Below are 21,552 nucleotides of genomic sequence, written 5' to 3'. Positions count from 1 at the left end.
CAATTAGTAATGGAAACAAAGAAATGACGGAACCTTGCATCATTCTTCACTGTGGAAGACACCAATAGCAGACCAGAACCATAACAAGCCAGAAGGGTGAAGGACAGATGTGAGTATAGTGGCCAACACTAAGAAGAAGGGGCTGGGTAAGCTGAAAGTTTTGAAGGTGGATAAATCACCTGGATCAGATGCATTACACCCTAGAATTCTGAAGGAGATGGCTGAGGGGATAATGAAGGCATTGATGGTGATCTTTCATGAATCACTGGAGTCAGCAAGGGTCCCAGGGTATTGGAAAATGAATAATGCAACACCCCTGTTTAAGAAGAGATGGAGACAGAAGATAGGAAATGATAGGTCAGTTAGCCTGACCTCAGTCATTTGTAAGATTTGAGAGTCCATTATTAAGGATGAGATTGCAGAGTTCTTGGAAGTGCATGATAAAATAGGGGTGAGTCGCCAAGGGGAGGTTATACTTGACAAATCTGTTAGAATTCTTTGAGGAGGTAATAAGCAAGTTAGACAAAGGAGAGCCAGTGGACATAATCTATTTGGAATCCCAAAAGGCCTTTGAGAAGGGGCGACACAGGAGGTTGCTAAAAAAGACAAGAGCCAATGGTGTTAGGGGCAAGGTACTGGCATAAATAAAGCATTGGCTGACTGGCAGAAGGTAGAGGGTGGGGATAAAGAGGTTTTTTACAAGATGGCAAATGGTGAATAGTGGAGTCCTGCAGGGGTCAGTGATGGGACCACAAATATGCATGTCATATATTAACGATCTGGATGAAGGAACTGAGGCATTGTTGCTAAGTTTGCAGATGACACATAGATAGGTGGAGGGACAGGGAGCGTTAAGAAAGCTGGGTGGCTGCTGAAGGACTAGGAGAAAGGGCAAAGAAGTGGCAGATGGAATACAATGTGGGAAATAGTGAGGTTATGCACTTAGAAGGAAGAATAGAGGCGTGGAGTATTTTCTAAATGGAGAAAGGCTTAAAAAATCTTAAGGACAAAGGGACTTGCGAGTCCTAGTTTAGGATTTGCTTAAGGTTCAGTTAGCAGTTGGAAGGTAAATGCAATGCTAAATTTATTTCAAGAGGGTTAGAAAACAAGAGCACAGATGTATTATTGAGGCTGTATAAGGCTCTGGACAGGCCACCTTTAGAACATTGTGAGCAGGAAAGGTGTGCTTTGGAGGGGATCCAAAGAAGGTTTACAAGAATTATCCCAGGCATGAAGGGCTTGTCATATGTAGAACAGTTGAGGACCCTGGGTCTATAGTTGATGGAGTTTAGAAGAATGAGGGGGGGAATCTCACTGAACCTTACAGAATACTGTGAGGTCTCAGAAGAATGGACATACAGAAGGTGTTTTCACTGGTAGAAGATACAAGGTCCCAAGGTCACAGCCTCAGAGTCAATGAGACGACCCTTTTGTACTGAGATGAGAAGGAATTTCTTCAGCAACAGGGTGGTGAATCTGTGGTACTCACTGCTACAGAAGGCTATGGTGGCCAAGTCATTGGGTCTATTTAAGATAGAGATTGATAGGTTGGTGATTAGTAAGGGGATCAAGTGTTACAGGGAGAAGACAGGTGAATAGGGTTGAGAAACGTATCAACCACAATTCAATGGTGCAGCAGATTTGATAGGTTGAATGGCTAAAGTCTGCACATATATTTTGTGGTCTTATGGTCTCTGATATGCTCTGTAGCCAGTTCCATAGATGTCACTTATATAAATTGAAAACACAACAGGGAAGTCTTAAATTCTATGATTTAAATTCTCACAGTTTGCTCTACCCATTATTTAAAAGGTCTGTCATTCAGGGAATAAAGCTCATATTCCTATGTTTTCCACCATGGACAATCAAACAGCCCGACTAAGCTTTAAACAACTCAACTTGATGCCAAGAGTGCATTATTACAGTAATGAACTATGTTTGAGGTAAAACCACCCACTTGGCATGCTGAATAGAAGATGCTTGTACTCACTCATACTGTTCAGGCCACATACTGATAACTGTGACAGGACTGCAAAAGAAAACAGGAGGAAATCTCAGAACATTGTTAACATAACTCAATTAAGATGCAATGTCTAACCTTAATGCCTGTAATTGGGACGGAACCAGACTAAGAAATCACCTGCAAAAGCAAATAACTGCCAAAGGTGAATTCACCAAATCTATGTGAATTACATTAATCTATTATACCTTTGGTAAAATTATTGTCTGGATTTCCATATACAGTTTCTAAGATGTATTTATATTATGTTCTCTCTTCCCAAGAAATTATTACTGCTTAACAAAATGAAAAACTGGAGATGATAGAAATCTGAAATAAAAATAGATTGCTGGAGAAACTTAGCAGGTCTGGCAGCATCTGTGCAGCAAGGTTAATGCTACTTTATGTTCTATTATGGTTCAATGTATTTACATAACACCAACATATCCTCTGAATAATCTTTCTTCCTCAGCTTTGAATTTCTAGTTTTACATTTCATCCTTTTACTTCTCCTTTCCAGAACAGATAAGGCACTCATCACAAGTCTTGGCAGTCGTTTAGGTCAGCTTCTGTATCACTGGTTTGCAACGCAAATTGACACCGATGGTATGGGTTTAATTCCTGTACTGACTGAGGACACCATGGCACAATTTAGTTATGGCATCAAAGGAATGTCCAAAGTTTTAGACTTTCTGACCACATACTGTGGAGTTTTGGTGTTCAGACAGAATGTTTAACTAAAGAAACAATACTGGACTCAAAATGTCCACTCTGTTTCTCTCTATATATGCTGCCAGGCCTGCTGAGTTTTCCATTTTTATGTTCAGATTTCCAGCATCTGAAATATCAAGTTAAATTCCATTAATTCTCATGTTTCTATCGACATTGATACTAACAGTTCTTGATTTAGTTTTTACAGCATGGAATCAAATACAATCCTTCAATATTTACACAGGTAAGAAACTTACAGAAGGACATACTTTGACAGGAATTAATTCATTGAGGTGAATTAATTAATCTAACACAAGGCAAGATCCTGCCTATTTTCTGTGTCTTTCAGCACCAAATGTCATTCCCTTCCCTGTGCTTCCCATTTTCTGAAGCCATTAACTTATTGGGAAGATTTCCCATATGTACGAGAAATACAGGAACAGGAAAACACCAGTCAGCCCAAGCCTGCTCTGCCATTCAATTAGATCATAGCTGATCATCTACCTCAACACCACCTATCCACATTATTTCTATATCACTTCATGTCATTGGTCTCCAGAAATCTGTTAATCTCAGTCTTGAACCTGCTCCATAATTGAGTTTTCACAGCCCCCGGAAAATAAATTTTCAAAGATTTATCTTCCTCTGGGAAACAAAATTTCTTCTAATCTCAATTCTAAATGGCATGCCCCTTATTCTGAGACTATGTCCACTAGTTCTAGATTTACCAGTGACAGGAAACACCCTGACATCACTAAGCCTGTCACGACTTCTACAAATTTTATATGAGATGACCTCATTAATACAGATCTGGTTTCTTCAATCTCTCCTCATACACAATGCTCCCTTCTGAGAGATTAATCTGGTGAATGGTTCTTTCCACTCCCTTTCTGCCAAATATATCCCTTCTTAGATCAGAGGAGCAAAACTGTATGCAATACTCCAGATGCAGTATCACCAAGGCTCTACACATTTGCAGCAAGAGATCTTTATTTCTGTATTCAAATCCTCCTGCGATGAAGAACTACATATTATTTTCCTTCATATTGACTGTCGCAGTTACATTATGGCTTTCGTGACTGGTCCGTTTCGGCACCAATAGTTTACAACTGTTTACAATTTAAGAAATATTCTGTTTTCTTTACCAAAGTAGACTTTTAAAAAATTTACTCATTTGTGGCACATGGGCGTTGCTGGCTGGGCCACCATTTATTGCCCATCCTTAGTTGCCTTTGAGAAGGTGGTGGTGAGCTGCCTTCTTGAACTGCTGCAGTCCACCTGCTGTGGATTGGCCCACAATGCCACTGGGGAGGGAATTTCAGGATTTTGACTCAACAATAGTGAAGGAACAGCAATATACTTCCAAGTCAGGATGGTGTGTGGTTTGGAAGGGAACTTGTAGGTGGTGGTATTCCCATATATCTGCTGCCCTTGACCTTCTGGATGGAAGTGGTTATGGGTTTGAAAGGTGCTGTCAGAGATCTTTGGCAAGTTTCTGCAGTGCATCTTGTAGATAGCAACGCTGCTGCTACTGAGCTTCAGTGGTGGAGGGAGTGCCAATCAAACAGGCTGCTTTGTCCAGTGTCAAGCTTCCTGAGTGTTGTTTGAGCTGCACTCATCCAGATAAGTGGGGAATATTCCATCACACTCCTGACTTGTGCCTTGTAGATGATGGACAGGCTTTGGGGAGTCAGGAAGTGATTCAGTTGCCACAGAGATCCTAGCCTCTGACATGCTCTTGCAGCCACTGTATCTATGTGGTGAATCGAGTTGACTTTCTGATCAATGATAACACTCACATTGCTAATGGGTGTAAATGATGGCAACACCACTGAATATCAGGAGAGGTTGTTAGATTGTTTCTTATTGGTGATGGTTATAGCCTGGCATTTGTGAGGCCTGAATGTTGCTTGCCACTTCTCAGCCCAAGCTTGGATATTTCCTAGATCTTGTTGCATTTGAACATGGACTGCTTCAGTGTCTGAGGAGTTGCAAATAGTGCTGAACATTGTGCAATTATTGACGAATATCCCCACTTCTGACCTTATGATGGAGGTAAGGTCATTGATGAAGCAGCTGAACATGGCTGGGCCTAGGACACTACCCTGAGGAACTCCTGCATAGATTTTTTGGAGCTAAAATGATTGACTTCAAACAACCACGACTGTCTTACTGTGTGTCAGGTATGACTCCAACCACCAGAAATTTTGCCTCCTGATATCCATTAATTCCAGTTTTGCTAGGGCTCCATGATGGTTGAAAGCAGTCTTGATGTCAAGGGCTAACACTCTCTTCACTTCTGGAATTCATCTCCTTTGTCCATATTTGAACCAAGGCTGTAATGAGGTCCACACCCCAAACTGGGTGTTACTGAGCAGGCTATTGCTGAGCAGGTGTTGCTTGTTAGCACTGTTAATGACACCTTCTATCATTTTACTGACAATCAAGAGTAGACTGATGGGGTGGTAATTAGCCGGATTGGACTTTTCCTGCTTTTTATGCACAGGACATTCCTGGGTAATTTTGCACATTATCAGGTAAATACCGGTGTTGTAAATGTACTAGAACAGCTTGGCTAGAGGAGTGGCAAGTTCTGGAGCACAAGTCTTCAATACTATTGCCAGAATATTTTCAGAGAACATATGCTTTGCAGAATCCAGAGTTTCCAACCATTTCTTGATATCTTGTGGAGTGACTTGAATTGACTAACTGGTATCTGTAATGCAGGGACTACTGGAGACTGAGATGGATCATCCACTCAGCACTTCTGGCTGAAGTTTACTGCAAAAGCTTCAACCTTACCTTTTGCATTGATGTGCTTGGCTCTTCCATCATAAACAACTCACGAGAGGAGGCAGCTAATTGCCCACCACTATTCAGGACTGGTTGTGGGGGCACTGCCAAGTTTAGATCTGATTAGGTTTGGTTGTGGGATCGCTTAGCTCTATCATTTGCTGCTTATGCTGTTTAACATGCAAGTAGTCCTGTTTCGTGGCCTCACCAGATTGACATCTCATCTTCAGGTATGCTTGGTGCTGCTCCTTGTATGCCCTCCTGCACTCTCCATTGAACCAGGGTTGATTCTCTGGCTTGATGGTAATGCCTGAGTGGGGGATATGAAGGTACAGATTGTGTTGGAGTACAGTTCTACTGCTACTGATGGCTCATGGATGCCCAGTACACGTATTGAATTGCTAGATCTGTTCAAAGACTGACCAATTTAGCTTCATATGTAATCAAATTATATTATCTTGTGTTCATATTTTCCAGCTTTCATGTTCTTGACCATTCATTTAGCTTCTCCAAATCCTCTGAAATGTCCTTGCAGCCTCTTCACAACTTACTCACCCGAGCAGCTTAAAACTTGGTCTTCATTAGAGTAGTGTTCAAAACTGGGGATGCTCAAAAGTCAAAAATGTAGGAGTGCATATATACAAGATGGTTTTTGAGAACACTATGTTGAGAAAACAAGGGCTATTCTGTAATGAAAAAGTGCAAATTAAGGATTTTGTTGTAAAATAGCCTTCAGAAAAGTGTGACCTTAATGATAGAATTCCACATTGAATTTGAAAATGATACAATTCAATTGGAGACTAGGGTCTTACATCTTGAAAAATAAATGTATGAATGTATAGAGGCAAGGGGGGCTCTTGTAGATTGCCAAACATTAGAAGTCATGATGGACCACAGGTAATGGTTCCATAATAATTAATATATGGTTTACAACAAACATACACAATTCTTTGAGGCATAAAAACCCACCAGGAAAAGTGACATGACTAACTAGAGAAGTTAAAGATTGCATCAGATTAAAAGAGATAACTTAAGGATTCCAATCAACCCATTCAGTTATGTTATTTATTATACACTCTGGAGCAAGTGGGACTTAAACTCTAGTCTCCTACCTCAGAAACTGGGATGACCACAGCACCATAGCAGCCCAGTAGGAGATGGCTTATAAAGTTGCCAAAAAAAGTATTATGTCTGATGATTTGCAACTTTATAAACTGAGCAAATGAGGATTAAGAAATTTTAAAGGGAAAATAGAATATGAAAGTCAACTATTGAAAAACATAAAAACAAACTGTCTAGGAACGTAAAATGGAAACTGTCAGCAAAGACTAACATTGGTCAATCTCAGAGAGATAAGAGAATTGATATTGGGAAACAAGAAAATGGCACTGAAACTAAATACTTTATGTCTATTTTCATGAAGGAAGATACAAAAAGAGCTTACCAGAAATACTTTGAAAGAAGGGAAAGAAATTAGGATAAAAAAGTATACTGGAGAAATTAGTGGGACTGAAAATTGATAAATCCTCTTGGAACTGATGATTTACACCCCAGAGTGTTGAAAAAGATGACTGTAGCGATAGCGGAGGCATTGATGGTCATCTTCCAAAATTATCTAGTTTCTGGATTGGAAGGTTGCAAATGTAACCCCAATATTTTAGAAAGGAAGGTAAGAGAAAGTAGGCAATGACCAAGCTGTCAGCCTGACATCAGTGGGAGGAAAACTATAAAATCCTATAAAACTGCTAGAATCTATTATAAAGGATGCGATCAATGGGACATTTAGAAAATAATGTTTGAGAATCTGCTGAGAGTTATTTTGAGAGTGGAACTAACAGAGCAAGCTAAGAGGGAACCAGAACATGTTGCATTTGGAAGTTCAGAAGGCTTTTGAGAAGTCCCCACACAAATTAATAAACAAAGTTACAGCACATAGGATAGAGGACAATGCACTAGCATGGAATGAAAATTGATTAATAGACAGAAAACAATGTGTGAATAAAGAGGCTCTTCTCTGGTTGGCAGGGTGTGACCAGTAGAATCCTGTTAGGATTTGTACTTGGACCGCAGCTGCTCATAATCAATATCAATGATTTGAATAGGGTAACCAAACGTAATATTTGTAAGTTTGCTGATGACACAAAAATAGTTGGGACTTTAGGTTGTAAGTAGAATGCAAAGAGAATTCAAGGGAATTTAGATAGGTGAAAGCAAGAACATGGCAGATAGAATATAATATGACAAAATGTGAATTTAGCCACTTTGTAGAAAAATAAGAAATGCAGAAAGAGTGGGTACTGTTAATGCAAATAGGGAAAGTAATAGCTTAGTAGTGCTGACTCTGGAATAGTAATCCAGTGACTCAGATAATTCTCTGAGGACCCCATCCACTGGCAGGACAGACCCAGCAGAAGTTGTGACACAATGGTATACAATGAAAGATTAGATTAGATTAGATTAGATTACAGTGTGGAAACAGTCCCTTTGGCCCAACAAGTCCATACCGACCCGCCGAAGCGCAACCCACCCATACTCCTACATTTACCCCTTACCTAACACTATGGGCAATTTAGCATGGCCAATTCACCTGACCTGCACATCTTTGGACTGTGGGAGGAAACCGGAGCACCCGGAGGAAACCCACGCAGAGTAACATCTTCCTTGCGCAGATGAATCAGTTCTCCAGAATTTTGAACAGCACTTGGAGAAAGCAGTGATGGTGGCAAAGACACAGAAGTACTCTGAGAAGACACGGAAGTACTTCAATGTCCACCACAAAGAGTTGCTCATAAGCTCCACGACTGACCAGGTTGATCGGGTCCAAAGGACATCGCTGTTCGGCTGAGTCTTCAGTAGGTGGAGAGAGAACCAAGAAGTGGGAAAAACATACTCCACCTAATCTTCACAGGTCTGCCTACTGCAGATTCAAATGTCCATGACAGATTCGGTAAAAACGATCATTGCACAATCTTTGTTGATACCAAGTCCCGTCTTCACATTGAGAACAGTTTCTGGATTAGTGGTGCTGGAAGAACATAGCAGTTCAGGCAACATCCGAGGAGCAGTAAAATCGACGTTTCGGGCAAAAGCCCTTCATCAGAAATATTCCTGATGAAGGGCTTTTGCCCGAAACGTCACTTTTACTGCTCCTCGGATGCTGCCTGAACTGCTGTGTTCTTCCAGCACCACTAATCCAGAATCTGGTTTCCAGCATCTGCAGTCATTATTTTTACCTACATTGAGAACAGTGTCCATCGTGTTGTGTGCACTTTCACCGTGCGAAATGGGATAGACTTTGACCAGATCTAGAAACTCGAGACTGGACATCTATGATGCACTGTGGACCATCAGCAAAATTCTAACCCTAACATACCTCATGAGCTAGCATATTCCCCACTCTATCATTATCAATCTAAAGGATCAACTCTAGCTCAATGAAGCAGGTAGGAAAGCATGCCGAAGCAGCCCCAGGCATACCTGAACATGACCGTCAACATGCCAAGTTATAAAACAAGACTATTTGCGTGCCAAATGATATAAGCAGCAAGTGATAGTCACAGCCAGAGGATTCCACAACAAACAGATCAGATATAAGCTCTGCAGTTCTGCCATTTCCAGTTGTGAATGGTGGTGGAAAACTAAACAACTCACAGGACGAGTAGGCTCCACAAAAATCTTCATTGTCAATGATGAAAGAGCTCAGAAAATCAGTGCAAAAGATAAGGCTGAAGCATTCAGGGAAACTTCAGTCAGAATCGCCAAATGCATGATCCACCTCGGCCTCCTTCAGTGGTTCTCAGTATCTCAGATGCCAGTCTTCAGCCATTTCAGTTCAAAGAACAAAAAGTTTACAGCCCAGGAACAGGCCCTTCGGCCCTCCAAGCCTGAGCCGATCCAAATGTACTGTCTAAACCTGCTGGTCAATTCCTATGCATCTGTATCCCTCTGCTCCCCACCTACTCATGCATCTGTCCAGACGCATCTTAAATGACTCTACTGTGCCTGCTTCTACCACCTCTGCTGGCAACGCGTTCCAAATGCCCATGGTGTGAAGTACTTATCTCGTGTATCCCCCTTAAACCTTCCACCTCTAACTTTGAAAGCATGACCTCTCGTTATTGAATCCTTCACCCTGGGAAAAACCTTGTCTCTATCCACCCTGTCTATACCCTTCATGATTTTGTAAACCTCAATCACATCCCCCCTCAATCTCCTTTTTTCTAGTGAAAATAAACCCTAACCTACTCAACCTCTCTTCATAGCTAGCACCTTCCATACCAGGCAACATCCTCGTAAACCTTCTCTGCACCCTCTCCAAAGCGTCCACATCCTTTTGGTAATGTGGCGCCCAAAACTGTACACAGTATTCTAAATGTGGCCGAACCAATGTCTTGTACAATTTTAACATGACTCTCCAGCTCTTATACTCAATACCCCGTCCGATGAAGGCAAGCATACTATATGCCTTCTTGACCACTCTATCAGCCAATGCAGCAACCTTCAGGTACAATGGACCTGCATTCCCAGATCTCTGTGCCCATCAACTTTTCCCAAGGATCTTCCGTTCATTGTATAATTCGCTCTAGAATTAGACTTACCTAAATGCATCACCTCACATTTGTCTGGATTGAAAGCCATCTGCCACTTTTCTGCCAAACTTTCCAGTCTATGTCTATCCTCCTATATTCTCTGACAGTCCCTTATGCTTGTTGTCACTCCACCAATCTTTGTGTCATCTGCAAACTTGCTGATCATACCAACAGTGCCCTCTTCTAGATCATTTATATATATTACAAACAACAGTGGCCCCAATACTGACCCCTGTGGAACACCACTGGTCACCTTTCTCCATTTCGAGAAATTCTCTTCAACTACTATTCTCTGTCTCCTGTTGCTCAACCAGTTCTTTATCCACCTAGCTAGAACACCCTGCACACCATGTGACTTCGCTTTCTCCATTAGTCTACAATGGGGTTCCTTATCAAATGCCTTACTTAAGTCCATGTACATGACATCAACAGCCGTTCCTTCATCTATCAACTTGGCCACTTCCTCAAAGAACTCTATCAAGTTGGTAAGGCACAATCTCTCCCACACAAAACCATGTTGCCCATCACCGATAAGCTCACTCCTTTCCAAATATAAATAGATCCTATCTCTCAGTACACTCTCCAGCAACTTCCCCACCACCAACGTCAGGCTCACTGGTCTGTAGTTACCTGGAATATCCCTACTACCCTTCTTGTACAGGGGACAATATGAGCAAACTTCCAGTCCTCCGGCACCTCACCTATATTTAAGGATGCCACAAAACATATCTGTTCACTCCATATCTGTGGGCTCTAACAACACTACAACAATAGTACTGAAGATCTGTGCTCCAGAACCTACCAAACCGCTTGCCAAGCTGTTCCTGTACTATTACAACACTGGCATTTACTCAACAATGTGCAAAATTACCCATATCTTGTATATCCTGTACACAAAAAGGAGGATAAATCCAACATGGACAAGTACTGCCCCATCAACCTACTCAATCATCAATAAATTATGGAAGATGTCATAACAGTGCTATTTGGTTCCACCAGGACCATTCAGCTCCTGGCACCATTACTACTTTAATCCAAACATGGACAAAAGAGATGAATTCCAGAGGTGAAATGAGAGTGACTGACTGCAAGAGTGTGGCATTAAGGAGCGCTAGCAAAAATGGAGTCAGTTGGAATCAGTGGTGGGTGGGTGTGAGGAAATCTCTCTGTTGGTTCGAGTCATACCTCGTTCATTGGAAGATGGTTATGATGGCTGGTGGTCAATCATCTCAGGTCCAGAACATCTCTGCAGGAGTTACTCAGGGTACTGTCCGAGGTCCAACCACCTTCAGCAATTTCATCAAGGATATTTCCTCCATCGTAAGGTCAATTGTAGGAATGTTCACTGATGATTGCACAATATTCAGCACCATTTACCTACTCAGATATCAAAGCAGCCCATGTCCAAAAGCAGCATGACTAAGATAATATTTACATTTTTGGTTGACAAGTGACAAGTAACATTCACACCATATAAGTGCTGACAATGACGACCATCAACAAGAGACAATCTATCCACCACAGCTAGACATTAAATGGTACAACCATCACTGAATTTCTCACTATCAGCCATCACTAATGACCAAAATCTTAACTGGATGAGTCATAAAACTACTGTGACTACAAGAATAGGCAGGAAGCTAGGAATCATGCAGCGAGTAACTCTTGATTCCCCTAAGTTTGTCCATCATCTATAAATCACAAGCCAGGAGTGGGATAGAATACTCTACACCTATGTGAATGAATGGAGCTCCAACAACACTCGAGAAGCTCGACACCATCCAGAACAAAGCAACCACTTGACTGGCACCACATCCACGAGCATCCACTCCCTCTATCATTGCTGGTCAGTAGCTACAGTATGTTCCATCTACAGGATGCACTGTAGAAATTCACCAAGGCTCCTTAGACAGCACACTCCATGCCCACACCCACTACCATTCAGATGGATAGAGGTTGAAGACACATGGGAACAGCACCACTGCAAGTTCCTGTCCAAGCCGTCCTTACTTGAAAATATATTGGCATTCCATTGAAGTCCTGAACTTCCTCCCTAACAACATTGTAGGTGTAGCTGCACCAAATAAACTGCAGCAATTCAAGAAGACAGCTACCACCTTCTCAAGGACAACTCGGGAAGGGCAATGAATGCTAGTCTAGCCAGCAACGTCCACATCCCATGAGTTAATTTAAAAAAAATAATTTTTTAAAAATTCAAGAACTTTCTTTTTAAAATGGGAAGTGATTGGGTAGTGTTAATATTACAAAGGGACATTGGTGTATTTCTTCATAAGTCATTCAAACCTGACGCGCAGGTGCAGCAAGTAATTGGGAAGGCAAATGGTCCAATGGCTTTTACTGCAAGGTGATTTGAATACTGGAGCAAAAATGTTTTGCTGCAAATGTATAGATTGTTGGTGAGACCAAATCTGGAATATTGTGTAGTTTTTGTCCCCTTGCCCAAGGCAAGATATACATGCCATAGTGCAAAGGTTTAACAGATCCTATGATGGCGAGATTGTCTGACAAGGAAAGATATGGGAGGTCGATGTCATTAATCACTAAGGTTTAGAAGAATGAGGTGACCCAATTGAAACTTAGAAATTTTAAAGGGCTTGACAGGTTAGATGCAAAAAGAATACTTCCTTGGCTTGGGGTTTCACTAGGGGACACAGTCCTAAATGGCCCAACCCCTATTCTGAGGCTGACATGAGGAGGAATTTCTTCACTCAGAGGGTGCTGAGTCTTTTGAATTCTCTGTCCCAAAGGGCTGTGAAGGTTCAGTCATTGAATATGTTCAAGACTGAGATTGGCAGGTTTCTTTAAACATAGCAAGGCAGGTGAACATGCAGGAAAATGGTGTGTAATGAAGGAATGTGTGGATTCTTAACTGCCTTTTTAAATTCCTGAGGAAGGGCTTATGCCCGAAACGTCGATTCTCCTGCTCCTTTGATGCTGCCTGACCTGTTGCGCTTTTCCAGCAACACATTTTTAAGCTCTGCCTTTTTAAATGGCCTGGTAAGTCACTCAATCCAAGGACAATTAGGTCAATAAATGCTGAGTTACTAGCCATGACCACATCTCATGAAAGAACAACAAAAATGAACAATCAGATTCAGCCTCAGTTACCAGGGAAGGGATAGAGTTGGTTGTGAGGGAATGAGGTTTGTGGCACAGATCAAACACAGTGAACAGCATTTAATATTGTCAAAGTGTGTTTTGGTCAATCACTGGAGCGCCTCCTTTCCCAAGGCCTGCTGCATTAAGTGCCCAGATACAGTAATGCAGTCTGCAACAACAGCAGGGATTATCTCACAGCAGGACCCTCTTTCCAATGCCAGGACTTTAGATCAGGAACTGAGTGCCATCTCTTTTTGCTGAATACCAGCAGCAATGGGCTGATCCTTTACATGAGAATTAGTTATATAGTTAAGGGCTTCAGATCAGTGGTAGGACAGAAAGGCTATTCACAATCTTTCTCTAACCCTAACTCAATCTCATACTTATTCAGGGCAGAACTGGGAACAGCAGTGGATCCCCACTGGTTACACTTCTGCTGGATTAAATGCCCACCTGACACCAAACTTGTCACAGGCAAGAGCATTCAATGGTTTCATCTTATCATTTAATTGGAAGAAATGTCGTCTCACCCAATAGTCGATGTTAGATTGGTAATCTGGCCTGAGGTAGAGGTGGTTGTCATCATTACATACATGGAAACAGATCTATTTATAAATGCTGTCACTGAAGAGAACCATGTTGAAGAGAAAGATGAGGGGTCCAGACAGATGAATGAGAACAGAAGCAATTGGTTGCTAATCTCTGGCTATGATTAGACAACAGAGTGAAGCCTGTCAAGTACAGGTCAACATAACTGGACAAGTATGGAAGGATGAGAATGTGACCAAAAACTGCAGGAACATTTTGAAAAGGACAAGGAGGGATAACTCACCTTTGTCACAGTCATAAAGGATGTAATTTATAATTTTGACAAGAACTGTAATTGTACTGTGGCAAGGCTATAGACTTGATCAGGTGAATTCAAATATGAAGTTGCAAGAAAGTTAACAATGAGTTTAAAGCGTTGAGAGCAAAGGAAGTTTGGAAATGGAGCAGAGTAGTTTGCGGGGATGGGGGGCATTTGATTGTAGTTTTTAAGGGCAGAACTGGAGGAGAGAGAAAAATATTAAGAAAGGTTGCACATTGCAGTTAGTGACAGTATCAACCAGCCTTTAGTAGATGCACTCTCTGAGTGAGTAATTACAATGTTTTGAAGGTGAGAGGTTCAACAAAATCATTTAAGGCTCAGTTGCTGTTGTATTATGCATTTCTGATATATACACAGATGGACAACCTCACTCTCCTGCTAAGCTGCAGAATAAGTAATGCTGCAATATTTGTCATCACACAAATGGGATTTGATACATTAATAAATCTCACATGAACAAACTTACATCTCAAGGTTCTCGCCTTCCAGGACTGTTTGCACTGGCAAATAACCTAAGCGAGGATGTTTGGCAAAGTATTTCTTTGATCTGAACTTATTTTTCAGCACCTTGGTGAAATCACGCACATCTTCACCTGATGTTGTCTAAAAATGTAAAATGAATCAAATTTAGTTAAGAATTAACATGAACCAGTCGAGTCAATTCACTCTATCATCCATAAAATCCCTCCCAAATGTCTTCAAGGATGTGAAATTAAAGAGGATTAAAGTTGACTTTCTTTACAAAAAGGGTTAGACATGCTTGAATGATCCATTATGCTTGAGTTCCATCTCAAATTTAATAAGTTTTAATTATAGAGTCATAAAGTCATACTGCACGGAAACACAACCTTCGCTCCAACCTGTCCCTGCTGACCATAATCCCAAACTAAACCAGTCCCAGCTGCCTGTGCTTGGCCCATATCCCTCCACATAGTTCTAACATCCTTCTATCTTCTGGGTACAACAAAGCCTCAAGAGAATTCACCATCTTATGGTCAACTACTAAAACAAGCCAATAGTTAATTTCAAATGATATGTAGATTCAGGATTCACATCACATCATTTCTGGTTAAATTGCTAATTATTTTAACAATGTATAATTGCTGATTCAAAATTCACCTTATTGGGTTTCATGGTTTTTTTCTGTGTTGTATCAAAGATGAGAATAATACGTTACTGAGAAATGATATTGGTTTGGAGAGTCAAAATATATATGCAGTCACCATAGTCCAAAGGACATTAGGGCTGCTCTCTCAGTGGAGAGAGTTGACTGGACGTGGTTTACACTGAAGGTCACCACATCTCAGGCAAAGGAAGAGGTTGAGAAGGAGAATCCTTCCTGGTAACCTCAGCCAGTGTAGGATCTCATGCTGTTGGCATCGCTCTGCATTGTCAACCAGCCAAGTGAGCCACCAACCCTCAGACAAAATATGGAATTTTTATTAAGGCTGTGCCAGTCTCAGATTTATAGATCCATTGGCAAAAGATATAGCCCAGGAACAGCATACAGATCCAAGAAATAAGGGGATCTTGTAGGAAAGATGCTGTAATAAACTTTGGCCTGGAGGATTCTTTTTCATTCATGGGAGTGGATATTGCTGGCTAGGATGAATTCCCTGTAGAAGGTGGTGGTGAGCTGCCTTCTTGAACAGCTGCAGTGCTGTTTGGAAAGAAGCTCCAGGATCTTAACCCAATAGTTATGAAAAAACAGTGATACAGTTCCAAGTCAGGATGGTGTATGGCTTGGAGGGAAACTTGAAGGTGGTGCTCCATGCATCTGCTACTCTTGTCGCTTGAGGGGTAGAGGTCACAGGTTTGAAAGATGCTGTTTAAGGAGCTTTGGTGAATTATTGCAGTGCATCTCCTCAGACAATACACAATGCATCAATTGTGGATCAGTGATAACAGAATGAATGTTGAAAGTGGTGGATGGGGTGCCAATCAAACAGGCTGCTTTGTTCTGGATGGTGTCAAGTTTCCTGAGTGTTGTTGAAGCTGCACCAATCCATAGATTATTCCGTTATACTCCTGAAGCGGACTTTCAGTATCTGAGGAGTCATGAATGGTGCTGAACACTGCACAATCATCAGAGAACACCCTCACTTATGACCTTATGGTGCAGGGATTGCATTTGAAGAAGTAGTTGAAGATAGCTAGGCCAAAGATACAAATTTGAGAAATTTTTGCAGTGACGCCTTGGAGCTGGGATGATTGACCTCAAACAACCACAAGTATTTTTCTTTATGGTATGACTCAGCAGACTGTTTTTCACATGATTCTTACTGACTATGATTTTGCTAGGGCTCCTTGATGCCATAATTGGTTAAATAGTGCCTTGACGTCAGAAGTAGTTATCTACAGCTGTTATGGACCAGGCCAGACTCCCTCAAAATCTTTTAAGAAGGTTGCCTAGACCCTAACTTTTTCTTATTTGAAAGCCAACTGTGAAGCGGATATTCAAATTGTGATGCAGCTGGTCAAACCACTTGGCTTTAAGCAAAACAGAATTTATTTAAACACCATAGTTGAAATACGAACAAAAGGAAAAGGAATTTAGAATAACAACTACTGGAAAACTTAACCGATCTGATACTGCAACTTAACTAAAGAGCAGTTCCAATCCAATAACATTCCATAAACACACCTCTTGGCAAAAAGGCAAATTCAAACACAGGTTCTTACAGGCAGGAAGGAACAACTTCCAAAGACAACAAAGAACAAAGAAAATTACAGCACAGGAATTAGCCTTTCGGCCCTCCAAGCCTTTGTCGATCCAGTTCCTCTATCTAAACCTGTTGCCTATTTTCTAAGGCTTGTATCCCTCTTCTTCCTGCCCATTCATGTATCTGTCTAGATACAAGTTAAATGATGCTATCGTGCCTGCCTCTACCACCTCTGTCGGCAACGCGTTCCAGGCATCCACCACCCTCTGGGTAAAGAACTTTCCACACACATCTCCCTTAAACCTTTCCCCTCTCACCTTGAACTCATGACTCGTACTAATTGAGTCTCCCACTCTGGGAAAAACCTTCTTGCTATCCACCCTGTCTATACCTCTCATGATTTTGTAGACCTCAACCAGGAACCCCCTCAGCCTCCGTCTTTCTAATGAAAATAATCTAATCTACTCAACCTCTCTTCATAGCTAGTGCCCTCCATACCAGGCAGCCTCCTCTGCGCCCTCTCCAAAGCATGTACATCCTTTTGGTAATATGGTGACCAGAACTGTATGCAGTATTCCAAATGTGGCTGAACCAACGTCTTATACAGATTTATATGGAGACTTCAGAAAGGAAAGTCAGTCAGGAATTTTCTGCTGAAGCCTGAAACTTTCTGGACTGCAGCATCTTCTGAGTGCTACAGCTAAACCAAACTAGAAAAAACCCAAACTGGGAGAACTGGCCCCTCCTCTGCCATTGTTAAATTAGGTTCTTCCTAGACTCCTGTTTAAAAAAAAACCCAAGGACAAAATAACCTTGTTAAAGTGACGGCATCATCACATGTCTCAGGATTACATTCATAGAGTGCACTTAGAGTCTTAGAACTGTACTACGGGAACCAAACGGGATTAGGATATTTTAAACCTGGTAACATGTTCTGAGAAATGATTCATAAATCACATCATAATACAGGATCGTCTGGGTAAGAATGATCAGAATGTAGTAGAACTTTATGTCAAGTACCAGGATGAGAATTTGGGTCTGAAACTGATTGACGTCTTAAATGCAAAGAGAAGATAATTATAGGAAAATAAAAACAAAGTTGGACTGGGAAAATATTTTAGAAGGTAAGACCATACAGAAGCAATGGTAGATGTTTTAGGGGATATTTCATAATTCAAACCAAAAATATTGTCAATTTAGAATGGAAGACTCTACAGCTAGGATTCATCATTGTATAATCTGATGCCATCTATTAAAGTTAAGAATGCTATGAATGCAAGTTTGCTCGCTGAGCTGGAAGGTTTGTTTTCAGACGTTTCGTCACCACGACTAGGTAACATCATCAGTGAGAGCCTCTGGTGAAGCGCTGGTGGTAAAGATTGGACAACTGTCCAAAAATTGAAAACATTTCTTAAGTGAACAAAAGCTGACTAAAATAATAACAACAGAGATATTAGTATAAATACAGTAAAAATTTCTACAAGTATATAAAAAGGAAATGGGTAATGACAGTGAATATTGATTCTTGAGAGGGTGAGACTGGGGAATTAATGATGGGAAATGAAGGGAATGGCAGAAATTTGGAACCAATATTTTCAATCTGATTTCACAGCAGAAAATACAAAAAAAGGTGCAAACATAGGAAGCAAAAGGAAGAAGGAACTTACAATCATAAAGGAAAAGTTTGAGGAAAACTGAGAAGACTAAAGGCTAACAAGTTCCTGGATGTGAACCTGGATACCAGGTGTTGAACACTAGAAGATAATTATATGTAAAAAGTCCTAGTCCACGTCTTACTGTGAGAGCTTTATTTCTGTTAACCATATTCCAGAAAACTCAACCCATGAATTACTAGTTCCCCATACTTATACAACAAACTCACACTTAATTTATCCTTAATCAATATACACATGACCTGTTCCCTCATTCCATTAGTTCTCAAGCATCCCTTCAGACTAAATTAGATGATAATACAAGCGCTTATGAGAGATGGCTGCAGAGATAATGGAGGCATTGGCCACAATCTTTCCTAGATTCTGTGAAGATCCTAACAGAACGTGGGAAAGTATAGAGGCTACTTAGTCTAAAGTTTGTCTTTAGGAAATTATTTAGAATCTATTACTGAGAAGGCAGCAGCAAGCCATGTGGAAAATGATAATACAATCAGATACAGTTGACGTAGTGAAAAGGATACATTTATACATTTGGTGAATCCATTCGAATTCCTTGAAGCAAGAACTCTAATTCCTTATCAAACAAGGCAAATAAAGTGAAATTAGTAGGTGTAGTGTATTTGGATTTCCAGTTTTGGTCTTTTAAACTAGGATATACTTACAATCGCAGTTCTCAGAATGTTCATAATATTAATTCCAGGGATAAAAAGGGTTGTCTTGTACAGTGTGATCTGGACAATATTCAGACTTGGCTGATTACTTGCTGGGTCAAAATCCTGGAATTCACTCTCTAATTGCAGCAAGTCAAGGAGGCAGCTCACCACCACCTTCTCAAGGACAACTAGGGACAAGCAACAGCCAGTTAGCTCAGCCAGTGTTGCTCAAATGTACAACAGAATTTTAAAAAAGTGTGTCCATGTAAGTGACATACAAGTGACCATTTCCAACAAGCGAGCATCTAACCATCTCCCCTCAAAATTACCTTTGCTGAAATCCCAGCATCATCAATGCTGGCAGTTACAACTGACCAGAACAGAACTGAATGCAGCATATAAATAATGTTGCTTCAAAACAAGGTCTGAGACTTGGAAACATAACACCAGATGATACAGGAGCCGAATGAGGGTATTTGGCCATTCGCGTCTGCTCCATCATTCAATCATGGCAGATTTTTTCTCAACCTTATTCTTCCGCCTTCTCCCTGCACCTCTTGGTCCCCTTATTAATCAAGAGCCTATCTTCAATAGACTCAATAACTTGGCCTCCACAGCCTTCTGAGGCAATGAATTCCACAGATTCACTCCTTCCTCATCTTAGGTTCTAAAGGGTCAATCCTTCAAGTCTGAGGATGTACCATTGGATCTAAGTCTTTACTACTCATGGAAACATCATCTCCACATCCACTCTATCTAGGCCTCTTAGTATTCTGTAAGTTTCAATCAGATCTCCACTCATCTTTCTAAATTCCATCGAGTACAGACCCAGAGGCCTCAACTGCTCCTCACGACAAGCTTACATGCCCAAAACCATTCTTGCAAACCTCCTCTGGACTCCGTCCAATGCCAGCACAACCTTACTTAGATATGGGGCCCAAAATTGCTCACAATATTCCAAATGTGGAGTGACCAGAGCCTTATACAGCCTCAGCAGCACATTTACGGTCTTGTATTCTCTAGCCCTCTTGAAATTAATGCTAACAACACATTCCTAACTGCCAACTGAACCTGCATGTTAACCTTGAGAATCCTGAACCAGGACTCCGAAGTCCCATTGTGCTTCAGATTTCCGATGCCTTTCCCCATTGAGAAAATACTCCACACCTCTTCTTTTACTACTAAGTAACTTGTTTAACTAATCAATCTGCCTGTATTGCTCACAAGGCAAAGCTTTTCACTGTGCCTCGGTACACGTGACAATAAATTCAATTCAAATCAACTTCGCAGTGTCCCACATTGTATTCCATCTGCCACTTCTTTGCCCACTCTCCCAGCTTGTCCAAGTCTTTTTGCGGCCTCTCTGCTTTCTCAACACCATCCCCTCCACCTATGTTTGTGTCATCTGCAAACATAGCAACAATGCCTCTCAGTTCCTTCATCCAGATTGTTAATGTATAACATGAATAATTGTGGTCCCAATACTGAGCCCCTGCAGGTCTCCACTAGTCACTGGCTAGTAAAGGATTCCTTTATCTCCATTCTCTGCCTTCTGCAAGTCAGGCAATGCTCTATCCAGTGCCTTACCCATAACACCATGGGCCCATTTTATTCAGCAGCCTCCTGAGTGGCACTTTCTCAAAGGTGTTCCTGAAATCCAGACATCACATTCACTAGCTCTCTTTTGTCTAACTTCCTCACTTCCTACTCAAAGAATTCTAACAGATTTATCAGGCATGACCTCCCCTTGACGAAACTATGCTGATTCAACCCTATTTTGCCATGCACTTGCCAGGACTCTGCAATCTCATCCTTAATAATGGACACTAAAATCTTACCAATGACTGAGGTTAGGTTAACTGGCCTATAATTTCCCTCCTTCTGCCTCTCTCCTTTCTTAAATAGGGGTGTTACATTAGCTGTTTTTCAATTCTCTGGGACCCTCCCTGACTCCAGTGATTCCTTAGGGGGCGGGGTTGCCTTGTTAGTTAAGAACAAAATTATATCTATGGCACTGAATGACATAGCATCGGATGATGTGGAGTCTGTGTGGGTGGAATTGAGGAACCACAAAGGCAAAAAACCCATAGTGGGAGTTATGTACAGATCTCCTAACAGTGGTCAGGACCAGGGGTGCAACATGTAGCAGGAAATAGAAAAGGCATGTCAGAAAGGCAAGGTCACGGTGATCATGGGAGACTTCAATATGCAGGTGGACTGGATAAATAATGTTGCCAGTGGATCCAAAGAAAGGGAATTCATGGAATGCTTACAAGATGGCTTTTTGGAACAGCTTGTCATGGAGCCCACAGGGAGCAGGCTATTCTGGACCTAGTGCTATGTAATGAACCAGACTTTATAAAAAATCTTAAAGTAACGGAACACATAGGAAGCAGCGTTCATAATATGGTAGTGTTCAATCCGCAGTTTGAAAGAGAGAAGGCAAAATCAGATGTAATGGTGTTACAGTTAAATAAAGGTAA

At 41.2% G+C, this 21,552-nt stretch overlaps 1 protein-coding gene across 10 annotated transcripts in view; it reads right to left on the bottom strand.

The window, feature by feature from the left end:
• Window positions 1-21,552, bottom strand: part of LOC122557037 (utrophin-like) — a 688,507-nt gene that overhangs the window by 53,293 nt on the left and 613,662 nt on the right. For all 10 annotated transcript variants that reach the window (XM_043704260.1, XM_043704256.1, XM_043704261.1 and 7 more), the window contains 2 exons: window positions 14,547-14,683; window positions 1,991-2,029 (listed from right to left, as the gene is read on the bottom strand). In XM_043704260.1, coding sequence (XP_043560195.1) covers window positions 1,991-2,029; window positions 14,547-14,683 — 176 coding nt within the window. The remainder of the gene's footprint in view (window positions 1-1,990; window positions 2,030-14,546; window positions 14,684-21,552) is intronic.

The sequence above is a fragment of the Chiloscyllium plagiosum genome, chromosome 15, assembly GCF_004010195.1.
Source record: "Chiloscyllium plagiosum isolate BGI_BamShark_2017 chromosome 15, ASM401019v2, whole genome shotgun sequence".
Classification (NCBI taxonomy): domain Eukaryota; kingdom Metazoa; phylum Chordata; class Chondrichthyes; order Orectolobiformes; family Hemiscylliidae; genus Chiloscyllium; species Chiloscyllium plagiosum.
The sequence above is the reverse complement of the archived record's forward strand: the minus strand, read 5'-3'. Positions and strand labels throughout refer to the sequence as shown.